This window comes from Cotesia typhae, unplaced genomic scaffold (assembly GCF_013202065.1).
Source record: "Cotesia typhae breed Kobodo isofemale line unplaced genomic scaffold, CoteBio_Ctyphae contig_4, whole genome shotgun sequence".
NCBI classification, from domain to species: domain Eukaryota; kingdom Metazoa; phylum Arthropoda; class Insecta; order Hymenoptera; family Braconidae; genus Cotesia; species Cotesia typhae.
In genome coordinates this window covers 6,699,096-6,715,383 of record NW_027423748.1, presented here as the reverse complement: position 1 = coordinate 6,715,383, position 16,288 = coordinate 6,699,096, and the positions used below count along the sequence as shown (strand labels likewise).

The 16,288-nt window shown below is 28.8% G+C and overlaps 1 protein-coding gene across 1 annotated transcript in view; it reads right to left on the bottom strand.

Moving 5' to 3' along the window:
• Nachralpha6 (nicotinic acetylcholine receptor alpha6) overlaps window positions 1-16,288 on the bottom strand; it is a 171,950-nt gene that overhangs the window by 73,764 nt on the left and 81,898 nt on the right. Inside the window, exon 6 of the mRNA XM_074243384.1 lies at window positions 7,770-7,879. Coding sequence (XP_074099485.1) covers window positions 7,770-7,879 — 110 coding nt within the window. The remainder of the gene's footprint in view (window positions 1-7,769; window positions 7,880-16,288) is intronic.

Here is a 16,288-nt window from a genome sequence, read left to right as displayed (position 1 = left end):
CTTTGTCTTGTTTACGACTGTTACTTTTTTATATTATTTATTTCATTTAATCCCGAGATTTATTTACAACATCAGTAATGACTTAAACTTTCCGGAAGCGTGTAATATATCTTCAACAGAAATAAAATATTGAAAGAAACTTTTTCTGGTTATGGACATTAATTTCATTTATTTTTCCCAAGAAAAAGCTCAAATAAAACACACAAAAAAAAAAAGTTAAATTATTTCAAATTGTCCCGCAAGTTTTGCTTCTTTGTCTTTCTTTAAGGGTTAAATTAAAAAAAAATATATTCTAGTCGACACGCCTAGCTAGCCTGTTTCATTTCGTTTGGTGTCTAGTCTTCTGTTTACACCGTGCTTCGAAAAAGAGAGATCAAGGTAGACCGAACGTGCAACAAGTACGTAGCTTTTGTTATGCGAGTAACGATCGTTTTCTTTGTCCAACGGTTAACGAGTCGCTATACCCACTGCTACGTATTCTCAACTATTCTATCTATAGCCTACAGTCCTATATTCTGTATTATACTGCGTATTTACCGTCTTGTAAAAAAAAAAAAAAAAAAAAAAAAAAAAAAAAAAATAACGTGTCAAAGTTTCAACGATAATTTTGTTTGATAAGTCTAGACAAATTTTTAGTAAATAAAATTTTCATTATAAAAATTCTTCCGTTCATGAAAAAAAAAAATTAAGTTAAATAGTATTTAATTTTACCTTGCTGCAAATATTTAATATTAATTTAAAACATTACAAGGTATTTATTTGCTTGAGAAATTAAAAATTCATTCATGAGAGCGTCGAGGTCTAATTTTAATAATAATAATAATATTTAAAAAAATTTATAAGGGAGTATTAGAGGTATGTAACTGTTACACAGGAGTCGAACTTGTTTAAAGGTTCAGTGATTAATTGTAAGTTATTAAATATTAATTTAACAGTTCAATTTTTATTTAATTATTTAAAGGCTTATTTAAAAGAGATTTGATGAATTAAAGCGGCGGTTGGAAGAGTTTAATTTTTTATTTATTTAGTTAATAATATTTATTATTTATTTAAATATTTATAGTTTTAGAGTATATTTATTTGTGTCGGTAAGGGTTTGCACTAACCCAGCAGTAATACCCGCTCCTTTATACAATCGTCGCGCCATATTCCGAGAATGTCAATAGCCGTTTTTTGACCATCAAAAAGATTTTGATTTTAATTATTCTTATTATTATTGAGTTAAATAATTAGCCATATAATGCAGCCTAGAAATATTCCGTGCGACATTATCAATAATAAAATTATTAAGGAGCAGATAATAAGCGGAGTTTTAAGGTGGCTCGCAATACGGAGGCGGCCTGACTGTCTCAAGACGATTATTAATTATTAATGTAATTATTATGTAAGTATCGATTTCATTCTTAATCATCTTGTGAAAAAATATTTTTTCTTATTATTTATTGAAGGAATAAATTATTTTGCCAGGCTACATTTTATTTAAAAATTATTGTTGATTTTTTTCTTTTTATTGTTACAAGAAAAATATTATTTGAGCCAAAATAAATAAACGAAAAAAAAATGTAAAACAGATGATTGAATTTTTAATAAAAAAATAACAAAACTTGATGAAAATATTGAATACGGAAATGAAGTAGCAATTTATCGCAAAACGATTGAGCAGTAGAAATTGAAAAGTGGATCAATGGTAATTTTCTCATTTCCGTCTCTATCGTTTTCCTATTCACATCAACGAGTCGCTAATTAGGAAAATGGTAACAGTAATAGTAATAGTAATAATTATCAGAATTGTTATTTTGGTAATTAGTAATTATGATACAAGAGAATGAAGAACGAAAGTGGTGGGAGAAGCCGGGATTATAGAGAAGATAATTAACAAAAATGTTGTGAATTAGATTGAGACGAAAATTGGACTAGTACGCTGTTATGAATGTGTGAAACATGAGCATAGCTCTAAGCAACATATATATATGTCAATCCGTTTAGAGGAATACGAATATTCTGGTAGAGTGATGTTGCTATTGCTCGTTAACATGACGGTAGATCAAATTTACGTGCGGCTAGACACGCAGAATACGGCATCATCTGTATCCGTACACTGCGATTGTTCGTTGTATCTGCTCTGTAAATGTGCGCATGTTAAAATTAAAGCAATATGAGATGACTACAGGGACATTTGATATTCCATGCTCGAACGTTTGGTTAATTTATACGTCAGCGTAGATCATAATTACTTTTATAAATTAACAGTATATTTCATATTCTGCTAAGTTAAGAGTTTAATAACCATGTTAACACCTTCATTAATCGCTGAGTCCTGCGAAAATGGGACCGTGGTAAATTTTTAAAATTTTTTGGTCAAAACTTTCATTGTAAAAATGGTGATAGCTTTTTGTGCAATAATGAACAAACTAAAAATCCTATGTGACTAATTTCGTAAAATCCCTCATCAATTTCGGCCTATAAATTAAAAAATAATATTAAAAAAGTATAAAAACTTCAATTTAGTAGCAAAATATTATTTAAATAAGTCAAAAAATAATTTATTTACTATTACTTTTCAAAAAAATTAATTTTTTGAACTACAAGGTTGCGTTAGAGTACCCTAGACATATTGTATAAATTATATCAATTTCAATCTTTTGTATACTGTACATTTCAGCGTTCAAATTACTCTCTATTGGTTATATCAATTTAATTTTTATTTAAATCAACACTTAAATTTAAATTCAATTGAGGGTTTCTCCTTTGTAATCAACAAAAAAGCACATGTAAATAAACTTATGAATCGGTCAATTTATCAAAACAAATAGATACCCATAAAACCGTTTAACTACACTACTATAAAGATCAATTTGTAGTTGAATTCAAACTCATTTCGATTCAATTGACGATTGGAACATTTGATTACTCTATAACCAAAATTTCAAAATTATCCACAAAAAGATGAACGTTTTACTTATATTCTCAATTTTTCTACGCCCAAAATTTTAACTTTTTTTAACAAAATTTAACCTCCCCGCAACCATACAAGTCTATTCCCTTTCATCAAAATTCTCTATTCCCTCATGCCTTAGTTTAAGCTTTTAATTAACTTGCAACAAAAGTCTTCATTAATTACAATGAAAACTTAGAAATAAACGATGTCTGCTTATTATAAGCTGATAAATTTGAACCAAAGAAAGATTAAATAAAATGAAGCAAAGTACCAAAATTGATTCCACCCAAGACGATAAGAGGCTTGACATGATTCATTATGAACTTTATTTTAGCAATAAAATTCTCAGTGGCCGAATGAATCATTGTCTGAACACAGTTTCGGTAGCGGAAGTTTCAGCGGTAAGCTGGTCCAACTAATTAATTGAAGCGATCTCACGTACTATGGTGCCCAAACCTCGGTTCGAGGTTGAAGTCACGAGGTTGCGACTGTGAGGATCAGCTAACAAATGAGACACCGGCTCTGAATATCCGAGGAAGCACAGGAAGTCAGGAACTCAGTGGTACTAGTGCAAGTAGACCTATAAGTAATAAATAGAGAATACATGCTGTTGAGCGTAGTTCTCCGGTTTTACTCTCAGCAAATTAGATTTGGGTGGCTGTTGAACACAAAAAAAGCAGAGGACAACCTCCAAATATATATCGCGTCTCCTCAAGGTTTCCTTGTTGGATGATTACACTCTAAATGCAAACTACACCGGACTCAACTGCTACTCTGATGTTTCTACTGTTGGTGCTATTGCCAGTGCTTGAAAACATGTTTAAGCAAATTATTATCAATGCCGACACAATCTCTTAAACTTGGACAGCTTTCGCTAACTAATTTTCAGAGCTATTGGCTTTATCTTGCTTACGCTGTCTCTAACTCTAATCTCGAAATCGCTGATTTAAGTTTCTTAAATCTAAATTATTCTAAAGAACATTCTAAAATTGAACAATTGATCCCAATTCTGATATTCACTCATTATGATTCTTAATTAGCCCAATAAAGACAATGTGAGATCGTTCCAATGTTCCGTTAGATTGCAGACAGAATTCAGAAGTCGTTATTTGTTAGGTTTTACATAATCATCTAGGAGAATTGTAGAAGATCGAAACCAATAACGACCTCTGGGTTCTACCTAGCATTTAATGGAACGTTAGAATGGGCTCACATTGTCCTGACTAAATTTATCGCGTTAAGTTTAATGATGATTTCTGGTAGCAATAAATATCCCGCTAGTTAATGAAATTTTTTTTTTTTTAAATCAGCTGTTTAAAGCAACGAGCAATGGACTAGAAGTATAATTATGATGTCAAAAAATAAGAATGTTTACTCGGGAACCGCATCTTGTTTGACTTGGGTCTCGCAAGTATTTATTTAATGACAGTAAATTAATCTACGTAGCCTGGCATATTCGTTTGATAAGTCAGTTTACCGGACGTCGGAAGCTTCAGTAAAGCTCATTTCATTCCAGTGACGTGACTGAAATCCGGTAACGTGATACAGATATTAGATATTATTAATTTAGTATACATATATTGTCACAAGATGACGAAGAGTTGAAACCGATAGTATTAATTATGATGACATCTGATAGAAATCGAGGATAAATATCAAAAATGATACTCCTCCTCGATCCTAAAGTCAAACATCCAGATGATTAAGTATTAATTATTATATTGTAGATAATGATGTGAAGAGATTCCTAGAAGAGACAAATTGAAATAACGATCGCCCTTTTTTTTTAATTTTTTTTTTTCAAGTTAAAATTTTAAAGAAAATATGCTTTTAGTTAGACTATATACAATAAATTATAAGATAAGTTATAAAAATTAAAAAGTTGTACTGGCAACCGCCCATTTACCCACTTAAGCCTTTTAGTGTGATGGGCGCATTCATGGGAATCGTAATTAGGCCATCGTTATTTCTAACTTTCGTTATATAGTATTGTACAATGCGTTCTCTAAAATTCAAGTCACGAGCTTCGCTGGAAAATCCTACCACCTTACGTTCTACACTATTTTCATCGCCCATGCGAGTGCAAGGACCAACAGAAACTAGATTTAAACTAGTTGTCGTTTTCCGCTAGCGTTACGTCTGACCAACATATAAATAAGCTTTTTAAGATAGGTTTTAGTTTTTTTTTTTTTTTTTTTTTTATAAACTTGGAAAACAAATAAAACTATCGTCCCTCGTAACAGTTACTTAAACTTTTTTCACTTACACTTTTATATAACGGAGTAGAATTTCACGACAAAAATAAAGTTTCGCCATAAAAAATTCTTTATAATAATAATAATATTTGAAAAAACAACTAGCGATGGATTTTTCAACGAAACTCAGTTAATCACTTTTTTTTTTTTTTTTTTTTTTTTAAGTTAGTTACTACGATTAAATAATTACAATTAAAATTACTTATGGGTATGTAATATTATTTACAAATAAAATAAATTTTTTAAATTAAATCATACGATTAATTACGTTAGTCAATAATGTAACAATATTAATTAAATTACTTATACTTAATTAATTATTAATAATAGTATTAATAGTTAATAATTAGATAGTTACTATGATAAGGATATTTTTAAATATTACGACATGCACAACCGAGTATACTCGATATATATGTATATATTACTTCAAATATATGATAATAATAATAATATATAATAGTATAGTCATAGTAGAATAGTATTAATAGTAAGATGCGAAGCAACACTGGAAAAATTTTTTACGTACCCTTTTCGACATTCATTATTCATTTTTTTTTTTTTTGTTTTTTTAAGTAATGTATTAATTTATACTATAAAATTAAATTAAATAAAAATAAAATAAATTGTTTTAAAAAATTGTTATGTTAATTAAATTTTAGTAATTCAGCTATCTGAAACACTCTACAAATTCCTTAAAAGGGTTGTTTGGTACAATGTTTGAGCTAAAAAAATATCTAACTGGACGTATTAAACACTACGGTGTTTTATTCATTAAACTTAAACTCGATTATCTTTACTCCAGTCGATTACACGAAAGCCGGTAATTTATTTTGCTTTCTCAAAGTTCATTCCGGATGAGACGAGAACCAACTATTGAGGATTACGTTACGGATTACTTAACTCTCTACTGTCAGTTTTTACTTCCCGTATTTTTCATTCAGACTTTTGGTTAATCCCGTTTTCTACACAGTCAACATTCTCGTGTTAAAACCGGCTGGTCTTAGATTTTTTAGATGGATATTTTAATTATTTTTAATAGATTAATATTGAATTATAAGAAGATTATTATGTTAATTTTGATGTACAACATTGTTAAGTGTCGTAGAATATTGCATTAAGTTTGAAGACAATATTAAACATCGTAAAAGTCATACTTCATCGTTATTACAAGACATTATGTAGAATGTCAGAGCGTTGTCAAATATTTAATATAATTGTATGAGAAGTCGTATCTTTGTACTAATATATCACAATTTTAAAAAAATTTGACAGAGTAGAAAAATTATTGAAGTTAAATTTTTATTTATTGATTTATTATAATAAGTAAAATGCATCATTTTACGACACTGATTGATACTATTGAGTAAAAAAAAAAAATTATTTTTATGAAAAAATTTTTTTTACATAATAACATAATTTTTTATTGCAAAAAATGTATAAGAATATCAATTATGGAAATTTATATTAAATACGAATTAATAAAATTGTATAATTAATTTTTTTTGGACTAAACAGGGAAAATATGTTTCAATTTTTTAAAGAAGAAACTACAAAAATAATTAGAATTGTTTTAAATATTGTAAGCAGAAATAAATTTTAAAAAATAACTTTTTGCACATAAAAAAAAATTTACTTAATAATTTTAATATTTATAATTCAAGTTTGATTTATTTTTCACAGAAATTTATGAGAGGTGAAATATTAATACTTTTGAAAATAACCAACTATGACCAGTTTTAACACTAGATTTACAAAGCCGTAAATTAAAAATTTTATACTGTGTAGAATGAAAACTTTATTTATTGACACTGCATTTTATTATGTAGATATTAAAACCTCGAGGTCTACATTTTTATTAAAAAAAAAAAAAAAAAAAAAAAAAAAAAACTACTTTTAAAATGAGCATGTATTCGTATTGAAAATATGTAATTAAAATAAATTGCAATATTGACATCATGATATCAATACCACTTGATATAACCCGATGAATAAGAAGTTTTGATTGCATCACGGCATTGAATAAAAATAAAAAAAAACGATGATATAGATTTCATGTCGTAGATTGAATCACCGAGCTTTCTACTAATTAAATTTTTTTTATCGCGGTAATTATTATTTACCGTCATTCAATGACAATCGATCAGTAGGATTCGAGTGACGAGTAAAAAGTTATATGAGCGAGTATAAAAAATTTTATCAATTTTAAAATATTGAATTCGACAAAATCAAATAAAAACTGATTTAATATTTCATTCAAGGAACTAAATCTTTTAAAAATGATATCGACTGAATAATGTAAACGTCGAAACTCTTTCCGCGTGATTGTTTCGCAGTACTCAACGTTTTTAAATTTTATTTGCAGTCAAAAATAAACTGAGTGAGTGAACTCGATTTTGCTTTTAATAATAATATGATAATAATAATAATATTATTAATAATAATAATCATTTCTCAGGGGCAACCGACTGGATTGTAGGTTTATAGTAAAAAATATTATGTAATAGTAATTTAGTACGTGGCTAAAGGAATTTTTTAATTTGCCGGTCAATTTAATTAATTAGAGAACGAGTTACCTGTTGTACATCAGGACGTCTGGTTTCCAAAGTTTGTTTGGCGTTATTCTTAAATCTTTAACCCCGCCGTAGTCGGTCTCATTCCACTGGAGATTGTAATCCGTCCATTCCTGTAACAAACATCAAATTTAAACCGATTAATTAACAGTTTAAGAATTTAATACTTTTTTTAATTAAAAAAAATTTTTTAAGAAGAAATTAAATTATTTTATACATATTAAAATATCCCGAAAAAATTTTTGAGTTTTTGAAATTCAAAAACTGTTTTTATTCATGGAAATATTATTTTAATAATTAAAAAAAAAAGTCGGTTTTTGACTTCATTAAGTACTCTATTTTTAAACATTGTCAAAATTATAAATGAATAATTAAGACAATAAAGTTACTTACAAAGTATTTTCTTAAACGCAACCATTACTCTCAATTTAACTGAAGATAAAATACTTTCGAAGTAACTTTGTTGTCCTGATTATTCATTCGTGATTTGAACAGTTTACTTGTAATAATTCAGTACTTAAAAATTGATAATAAGCTGTAAAAAATGGACTGTAAATTATTCAAGTGTAAAAATAATTTATTTATGTTAAAAGATTTTAATAATTTGTTTTAATTATTAATATATTTAAAAAGATATAAAAATTGTTGTTGAAAAATTTTTTTACTTAAAATTTTGTCAAAGTAATTTCGAATAAATAATTATAATAATATTAATTTATCCGATAATAGAATAAGAAAAAATTTTGGCAAACATAAATTTATATTTTTAGTATAATTAGTCTCAAAAATAATAAAAATATTATAAAAGTGCTAAAGCAAAATTATTGCGGTACATAATATTTAAAAAGTGTTGATTAAATTTGTTTACAAAGCATTAATTACAGTTAACAACTAATGGTGACTAACAAACGGAATATGGGATGATAAATAGAGTGTTGACACTGTTGGTAATAGGTGTAATAAGTGTAACTGTATGGCTGGTTTCCAAGAATAGAAATTGGAAATATTACAGTGGATGTTCTAGCTGTAGGAAATAGAGACAAATGAGTCAAGAGAGGGTAACCTGGTAGTAATGAGAATGTAGATGAAATAGCTCATTTGATCAATAAATCATACACCCTCGGCGTTCTCTCAATACTAACGGTGTTAATTTCATTTTCGAGCACCATTAACGCGTTTCGCTAGAATCTATACCGAGCGCTACATCTATGCTCTAATGGCTATGGTAAATAGCTGGTACACGCATCAAGGCTACTGTCAAGTGGGGATATACATTCAATACCCTTCAAAACCCATAAATTAATTTATTGTATACTCTTGCCCATTACGCACATGAATAAATTCGGGATAACAACTGTTTGTTTGTGTAAATTTTATCTGAATCTCATTAATCTTTTGTTTACCATGGTTCCACTTTATTTATTTATGCAAAGTTCTGTTTTACTCTATATATAGGAATAATTTAGTTTTTATTTGTTGCAGCTAAAAATTTACGGAGCTTAAAAATGAACAAATAGCTTTCCCCCTCCAACATTCAATTAAAAAACTTGTCAATTTATAAAAAATTCCTCGAATAGAGATCTAAAAAAATGAATTTCACAAAAAATTATCATCAAATACGTTTTCTTCTTTTTCTAGACTCTTTTTTCTTGTTTCTCGAGTTTATACCCGCGCTATCACCGACTCGAAGAATAAAAGTATCGCTCGCATCACTAAACGGTATCATCATTATCGCAATACGCTTTTGGCTGTGCTTTATACACAGAGCCTCAATTAACCGTATCGCGATTATCACGATTCAGATGGATCTCGGCATTGTGCGACCGTGTTGCTATAATAGCGATTCCGTTTTATTATAAATCACTGGTCTACTAACTCATTCATGTTAAAGAGCTTATTATCTTAAATAATTTCTTTTACCAATATTTAACCCTTTAAATTTAGAGTATGGAGTGGATTAATTTACATTTTCAACTTTAATATGTTACGGACTAGATACACTTTATATTACATGATAATTATAGTAATAGTATTGAGGTGATTTTTTACACAATGATCTGACATTAATTTTTTTTTTTTTAATTAAAATATGTACATTGCAAAATTGATAAGTTATTTTTTCATCGCTATGTATAGCCTGGTATAGTCAAACATAAAAATTGGTCATGTTACAAATTTATTGGCGTATGGTAAAAATTTAATTTTTTTTTTCCAAGTCCAAAAAAATTTTTAGCTTGAAGAAAAATTTTTTTTTTGTATTTTTCAACGTTTCAGATAAAAATAAATCAATTGACAAAAAAAAATTTTTTATACGCTCTTATGGCATCCGAGGTGAGTCCGGGAGCCATAAGGGCGTATAAAAAAAATTTTTTTTTGGGAATTAATTTATTTTTATCTGAATCGTCCAGAAATGCAAAGAAAAATTTTTTTCCAAATTAAAAATTTTTTTTGGACTTAGAAAAAAAATAGAATTTTTATTATACGCCCTTATGGCTTTTCACCGGTACTTTTTGCCAGTATAAGCCCTTATGGCATCTGGAACGCGATATGAAACAAGTAAATTCAAGTGTCGATAAATTTATTTCTTGATAAAAAGTTGCTCACATTTTCATCTAAGTTATTTATTCTTTTTTTTACGACACTTGTTGAAACGGAACGTTTAAATATTTAAAGCCAATCGAAACATTTCAATCAACGATTGCCGAGACGGATAAATCTGTTGGCATGCGTTCAAATCGCGAATTGCAATCACTGTAAAAATTTTGCTTACTTATTTTACTACAAATGAACAATTTTTATTTTTTTGTAGAAAATTTAATAGTTACGAAGTCGAATAAATTTGATATTTCTAATAAATTCATCAACGTAACAACTTTTTACAAGCGAATAAATTTCTCAGTTCTGAAGTAACTTAATGAATCAATTTATTAAAGTGCAGCATTTACATTGCTGATTAATTAAAATATTTACTTGGATTATTATTATAATTGTAAGTAAATTTATAACAAGTGAATTCCATTACTTAGATTGGATTTTTTTTTGTTTTTGGATAAATTAAAGTAAATGTATTAATTACACACAACACTAAGTTAATAAATCTCGTTGAGCAGCATCTCTCTATACTGTAGGTGTATCACGCTCGATGAACTTTATTATGTCTATAAATGTCCTGGCTATCAAGAGTTGTGGTAATACGTGAGCACCATGGTTAGTGCTTTCTGTCATCACTAAAGTCAATGTACTTGCGTATTAGTTATTAAATTAATATCCACCACAGTCTATAAAATCCATTTACGCTTTCTTCAATTAATTGTCAAGATACTTAATGTGCCCTCAATAATTTTATTATTTTTCATTTTTCTCAATTAAGAGTTGAACGTTTTTATGAAAAATTATTTAGGTATAGTACAAAAAATAGAGAATGTGGTTAAGATCGTAAATTTATTTTTCCAGGCCACTAAGTTTCTTCATTAGTACCCACTTGCTTTATAAAAGTCTCATAATTTTTAGGATCTGGAGCCACTAAGCGGCCAGATTACTACCACGTACCTCGCGTGTATGAACCTAAACTCTTTATTCATTGTAATTTAGCTTAAAAAAATTGATAGTATTTTACAAAAAAGCTTTAATTACCCTCAACTCTTGTATGCATTGTTTAAAAAATAAAATCTAGGAAAATAAATTAAATTTACTGTTAATCGATATTTTTTATATAGAATAAAAAGTTCGAATTTGCTCCAATTACGACTTCTTGCTTAGATTACTTTTTTTTTTATTTTGTGACTGCCGTGACTTGTCAACTATAAATAAATAAAATTTTGTTTTATTAAATAATTACTCTTGTTAAATTGCACTGTACTTTCTTTACTACCAACTTTTTTGAAGATATAAACTCATCTGGATGTTACACTCATCAAGAGCTTTCATTTGAGTACCCACATGCATTTTGATATATTTTTCTTATATACATATATATAATATATATAAATATATGAAAAATTGATGTGGGTACTCAAATGAAAGCTCTTAATGAGTGTATTGTGGGTGTGAGCTTATATCTTTAAAAATGTAAATAATTCACAAGATAGAAGGTCATTTCTTAATTGTGTATCCTGGACACGAAAATTTTCTTATTCTCTTAATAATATAGATTAACATTATTCTGTCGATTGCGAAAATTTTGTGATGTCAGCATAATTAATTTCAATTAATTATAAAAAATCGACGAAACTTTTCCCAGATTTTCCCAGAAAATTGGTGAAAATAACGTCAGCATCAAAACTCATAATTGATTACAACAGAAATGAGAAGATTAAATTTGATAAATAATTTAATGAAATTGAGCAAAGAATGTAAATGAACAAAAGGTCAAAGTGAGCTGAAGGTTGAAATTCACTAAGTTATGTGATTCATTAAGCACTGGAGAAGTTTCCCTTTATCCCATGGGACTGACTCTTCCGCTCCATTTTACTTGCTCTGTAACGACAACCGGTTGCACAGTTACCGTGTCTCATTCTCGCTCCTCATTTTGTTCTCTCGCTTGTACGCGGCCATTCATTCTCTAACCCTCTCTGTCTTTTTCCGATCGCCGTCAAGCTATTGGTAGTATACTTCTTAGTGGAAGAAAATATCGCATACCACCAACACAGCCTCTGATGCGATTAATTTAAGGTGACTTAGCTCTTGCATTTATCATCAACGCGTGAAATAGAATTTTCGATGGCCACACAGTGCATTACACATTTTATTAAATTTTGATTGCACACAGTCTATGTGGGTCATCCTCTAGAAATCGATTAACTTAAATTTTCATGATAGTATTGCTAATCAAAATGTCTTTCGAAAATCGAACCCAAAGGTTCATTTTGAAAAGAATAAACAAGAAAATTATTAAAAATATAGATAAAATATTAAATCAAATTTTTTGTTATTATGTTATGCTTGTACGTTTATTACTTCATAACTTCTTTACACGCTGGCTGGAATTTATCTTTTATAACGTAGAGAAATCCCGGTGCTTTAATATCTCTCTAAAAGATAATACTAAGATAAAAAAAAAAATAAATAAAACCAATCCAGTACGATATTAGTGAATTTGTAATTTATTGCTAATTATAAATAAACTACATTGAATTGGACCGTGATTTTCTAAAGAGCTTAGATTTAAATTATACTGAAGCGTATTAAAAATAAATGAACTTGATCAGTTAAGTTTTGCGGCAGTTATCGTGACCACGCCAGTTTTCATACATACATTTGACAGCCGGATATCCCCGGAATAATTTTTTTGAACTTTTTTTTTTATTTATTTAAAAAGCAAAATGTCATAAATGTTGAAACTAGAATTTTTCCATGACATTTATGGGTAAATATTGTTCTACAAGTGCGATATAAAATAAATAGAGACAATTTTAGTTCAAGAAATTGTACAATCTCATCCGCTTCGCTTATGAGGCGTGCAATTTATTTACTGAAAGAATATGAGTTTTAAAGCAAGAAATTTTTTAATACAGATATTTTTTTTCCGAAATAATTTTTTTAGATCAAGAATCTTTCTCTTGAATTTAGCGCTTTTTTCAGTCTAGTACAATTAAATAAAATATCTGACAAAAACTAAGTACAAAGATGGCAACTAACGGGCATCGCCATTAGTCTCTATATGACCACAAGCATGGATGTATATATGACAACGAGGATGTGCATTAATGTCGCGCGTGCTTCGGTTAAAGACCGAGGATATGCGGAAAGAGCCAAACTCGAGGAAACCACACAATCTGCCGAGGACCGCAACAATGTCTGCATAGTAATCATCGAAAATACGTCACGCGTTGGATTAACAGCTTTCTCAATTTATTTACTCAACACTTTCAATTTACTCCGTCTCAATCTAAACCATGGCTCGACTATCGCAATAGCACCGAGATCCAGAAGTGCACGAAACTTAAACTCACGTCTGACTAATTCCGGCCTTTTCTACTTGAGCTACGTGACATTAAATAGCTGGTGAAATATCACACCTCAACTCATTACGTGTCTTGTAAAATTAAAGCAATTTGTTTCGGAATGCATGCTCGACTTTTTTTTACAACTTCTGGGAATTTGTGTAATTAAATATTTAAAAAATGACTGTTTAAACTCGAGTACGTATCTCAATATTGTTATCAGCGCCAAACTCGATACTGAAGCTCTGAAAGTTTACGAAGCCAGAGAACCTAGTTCTGAGTACCAATCAAGTACCTTACTTTGCGATTGTAATGCTCACATTATTAATTTTAAGTTTGACTTTATGGAGAAAAAAAGCCTTCTACTGTTGTGAAAATTTTTAATTGCTATGGCGGGCTTTGAAAAATTTTTTATGGAATTTTATACTGTCGGTTTTTTATTAATTATGTATGAGATTAAAAGAATATTTTATTATTTTTTGAGAAAGTTTATTAGAACAATAAAAAAAAAACGTTTCTATTTTACGATTTAATACCTCAGACTTAAATCTCTTTAAAGGAGATGATTTAACGATTATTTCAGAAATTACTCCACGGAATGAGTTTATATATATGATTGATTATTATTCTAGTAAAATTTCCAACTGATACCTTCTAAGTAACAGTCATTGTACTAATAATTGTCACCTGTAACTATCAATATCATTGAAGCAATTACTAGACAAATAACCGAAGGATATTACTATCTAGAGGCTTCTTGAACTACTGGAGCTTCGGGTTTCGCTATTAAAATAACCCCTCAAATAATTGTCGAGTATAACTGAGGTTAATAACAGCAATTAAGTATTGTAAGAGACAAGAGCTTTAATAAAAAATGAATTTTGAAAATAATGTGAAAAATCTTTCTAAAAACTGCTTTCAATATTAAAATTGATGTTTTTGATTGTAACTTTTGGAAATTAATAATTTTATATCTGACGATAAAATTTATTTTATTTATTCATTGTCCACAAGTCACGACAGTCACACAGTGACTGCAATATTGTTAGTAGTATTTAATACGATACAGCAGCCAGACTAAGGTTTAAAATATTAAAATGAACCAGATAGCTGATCGCGAGTAAGTTAATTAAATTAAAATGATTATAAGTGACTGTATAGTATCTAATGGAAGTTGTTCAAGGCCTTGGAATCCGCGGTTCAACGCGGGTATGTGACTCGGCATTACCGGCACTGCGACGTCTGGCTTCCGCGGCGTCCCAAATATGTCGTTCTGTTTTGCCCTCTCCATACATATCTCCGTCACATATATATACTAGCATATGTTCAGATATATATATATATATATATATATATATATATATATATATATATATATATATATATATGTGTGTGTGTGTGTGTGTGTGTGTGTGTGTGTGTGTGTGTGTGTGTGTGTGTGTGTGTGTGTGTGTGTGTGTGTGTGTGTGTGTGTGTGTGTGTGTGTGTGTGTGTGTGTGTGTGTGTGTGTGTGTGTGTGTGTGTGTGTATATGCTCATGCATATTAATACGCACATAAATGCGAGTTCATAGTTGTGTGTAGCGAGATATATATCTATGGATGTATGGAGATGGTGAAATTATTGGCAGCCACAAGGATAATTAGATTTATCGGGTTATGCGGTGTCGAAGGAGATTACCGGGGCTCGGGATAACTCACGCGGTTCGAGCTTTGCGACGGATTACCTCGGGTGTCAAGAATCAATTAACTTTTCAATTTCATTCAAGACTACACCGTTAAATCCACTTGATCATTATTCTGTTGTTTCATTTGTTTACTCCACAAATTTAAGGTTTAATTTTGTCAATTAAAAATATTTAAATATTGAAACAGATTTTGAAATCGTAAAATATAAATGAAGAAAAAAAAATTCACTTGATTCAAGAGAAAAATTCTTGACTTTTAAAAAAAATTTTTTTTTTTTTATAAAAAGTGTCTAAACTATCCTTTAAATCAAAATATTAAAAAATCGTCAAGAAAAAATTTTTTTTATTCATAATATGTAACTCTCGATAATTACATAGCCGCGGGTTACCGGTAGAAACTAAAATTTTTATTCATTGCTTTGTAATAATTGTTAGTATTACATAGCTCTCGTTTTAACGCGATTTTTTATTATCAAGAAAAAAAAAATAAAAAATTTACTAGAAAATTTTTGAGCGGATACTGAATAATTTATTACATTTTCAATGTCCGATATTTACATGACAAAACTTCATAACTTTATTCTCGAATTAATTATTCATTTAATCGTTCGAAAATTTTCTAATACTTTGTTGATATTAATAACGAAATAAAATATTAAAAAATTGGGGCGTGTATATTAAAAATTCATTTGAATATCAATAGACAACTTAAATGTTACGAGATTGAATAAAAATAAGTTCGAAGGACTTAAAAATATATATATTGAGTTTAAAAGTTCAACTAATTTATTACTTAGACGAGTTTATTTTTATTTATTTCCATCGATCGGCTTGACGGGTAACAAATCCAGCTGAAAGTAAATTCAAGAAATAAACTTTAGATGGAAATGAACT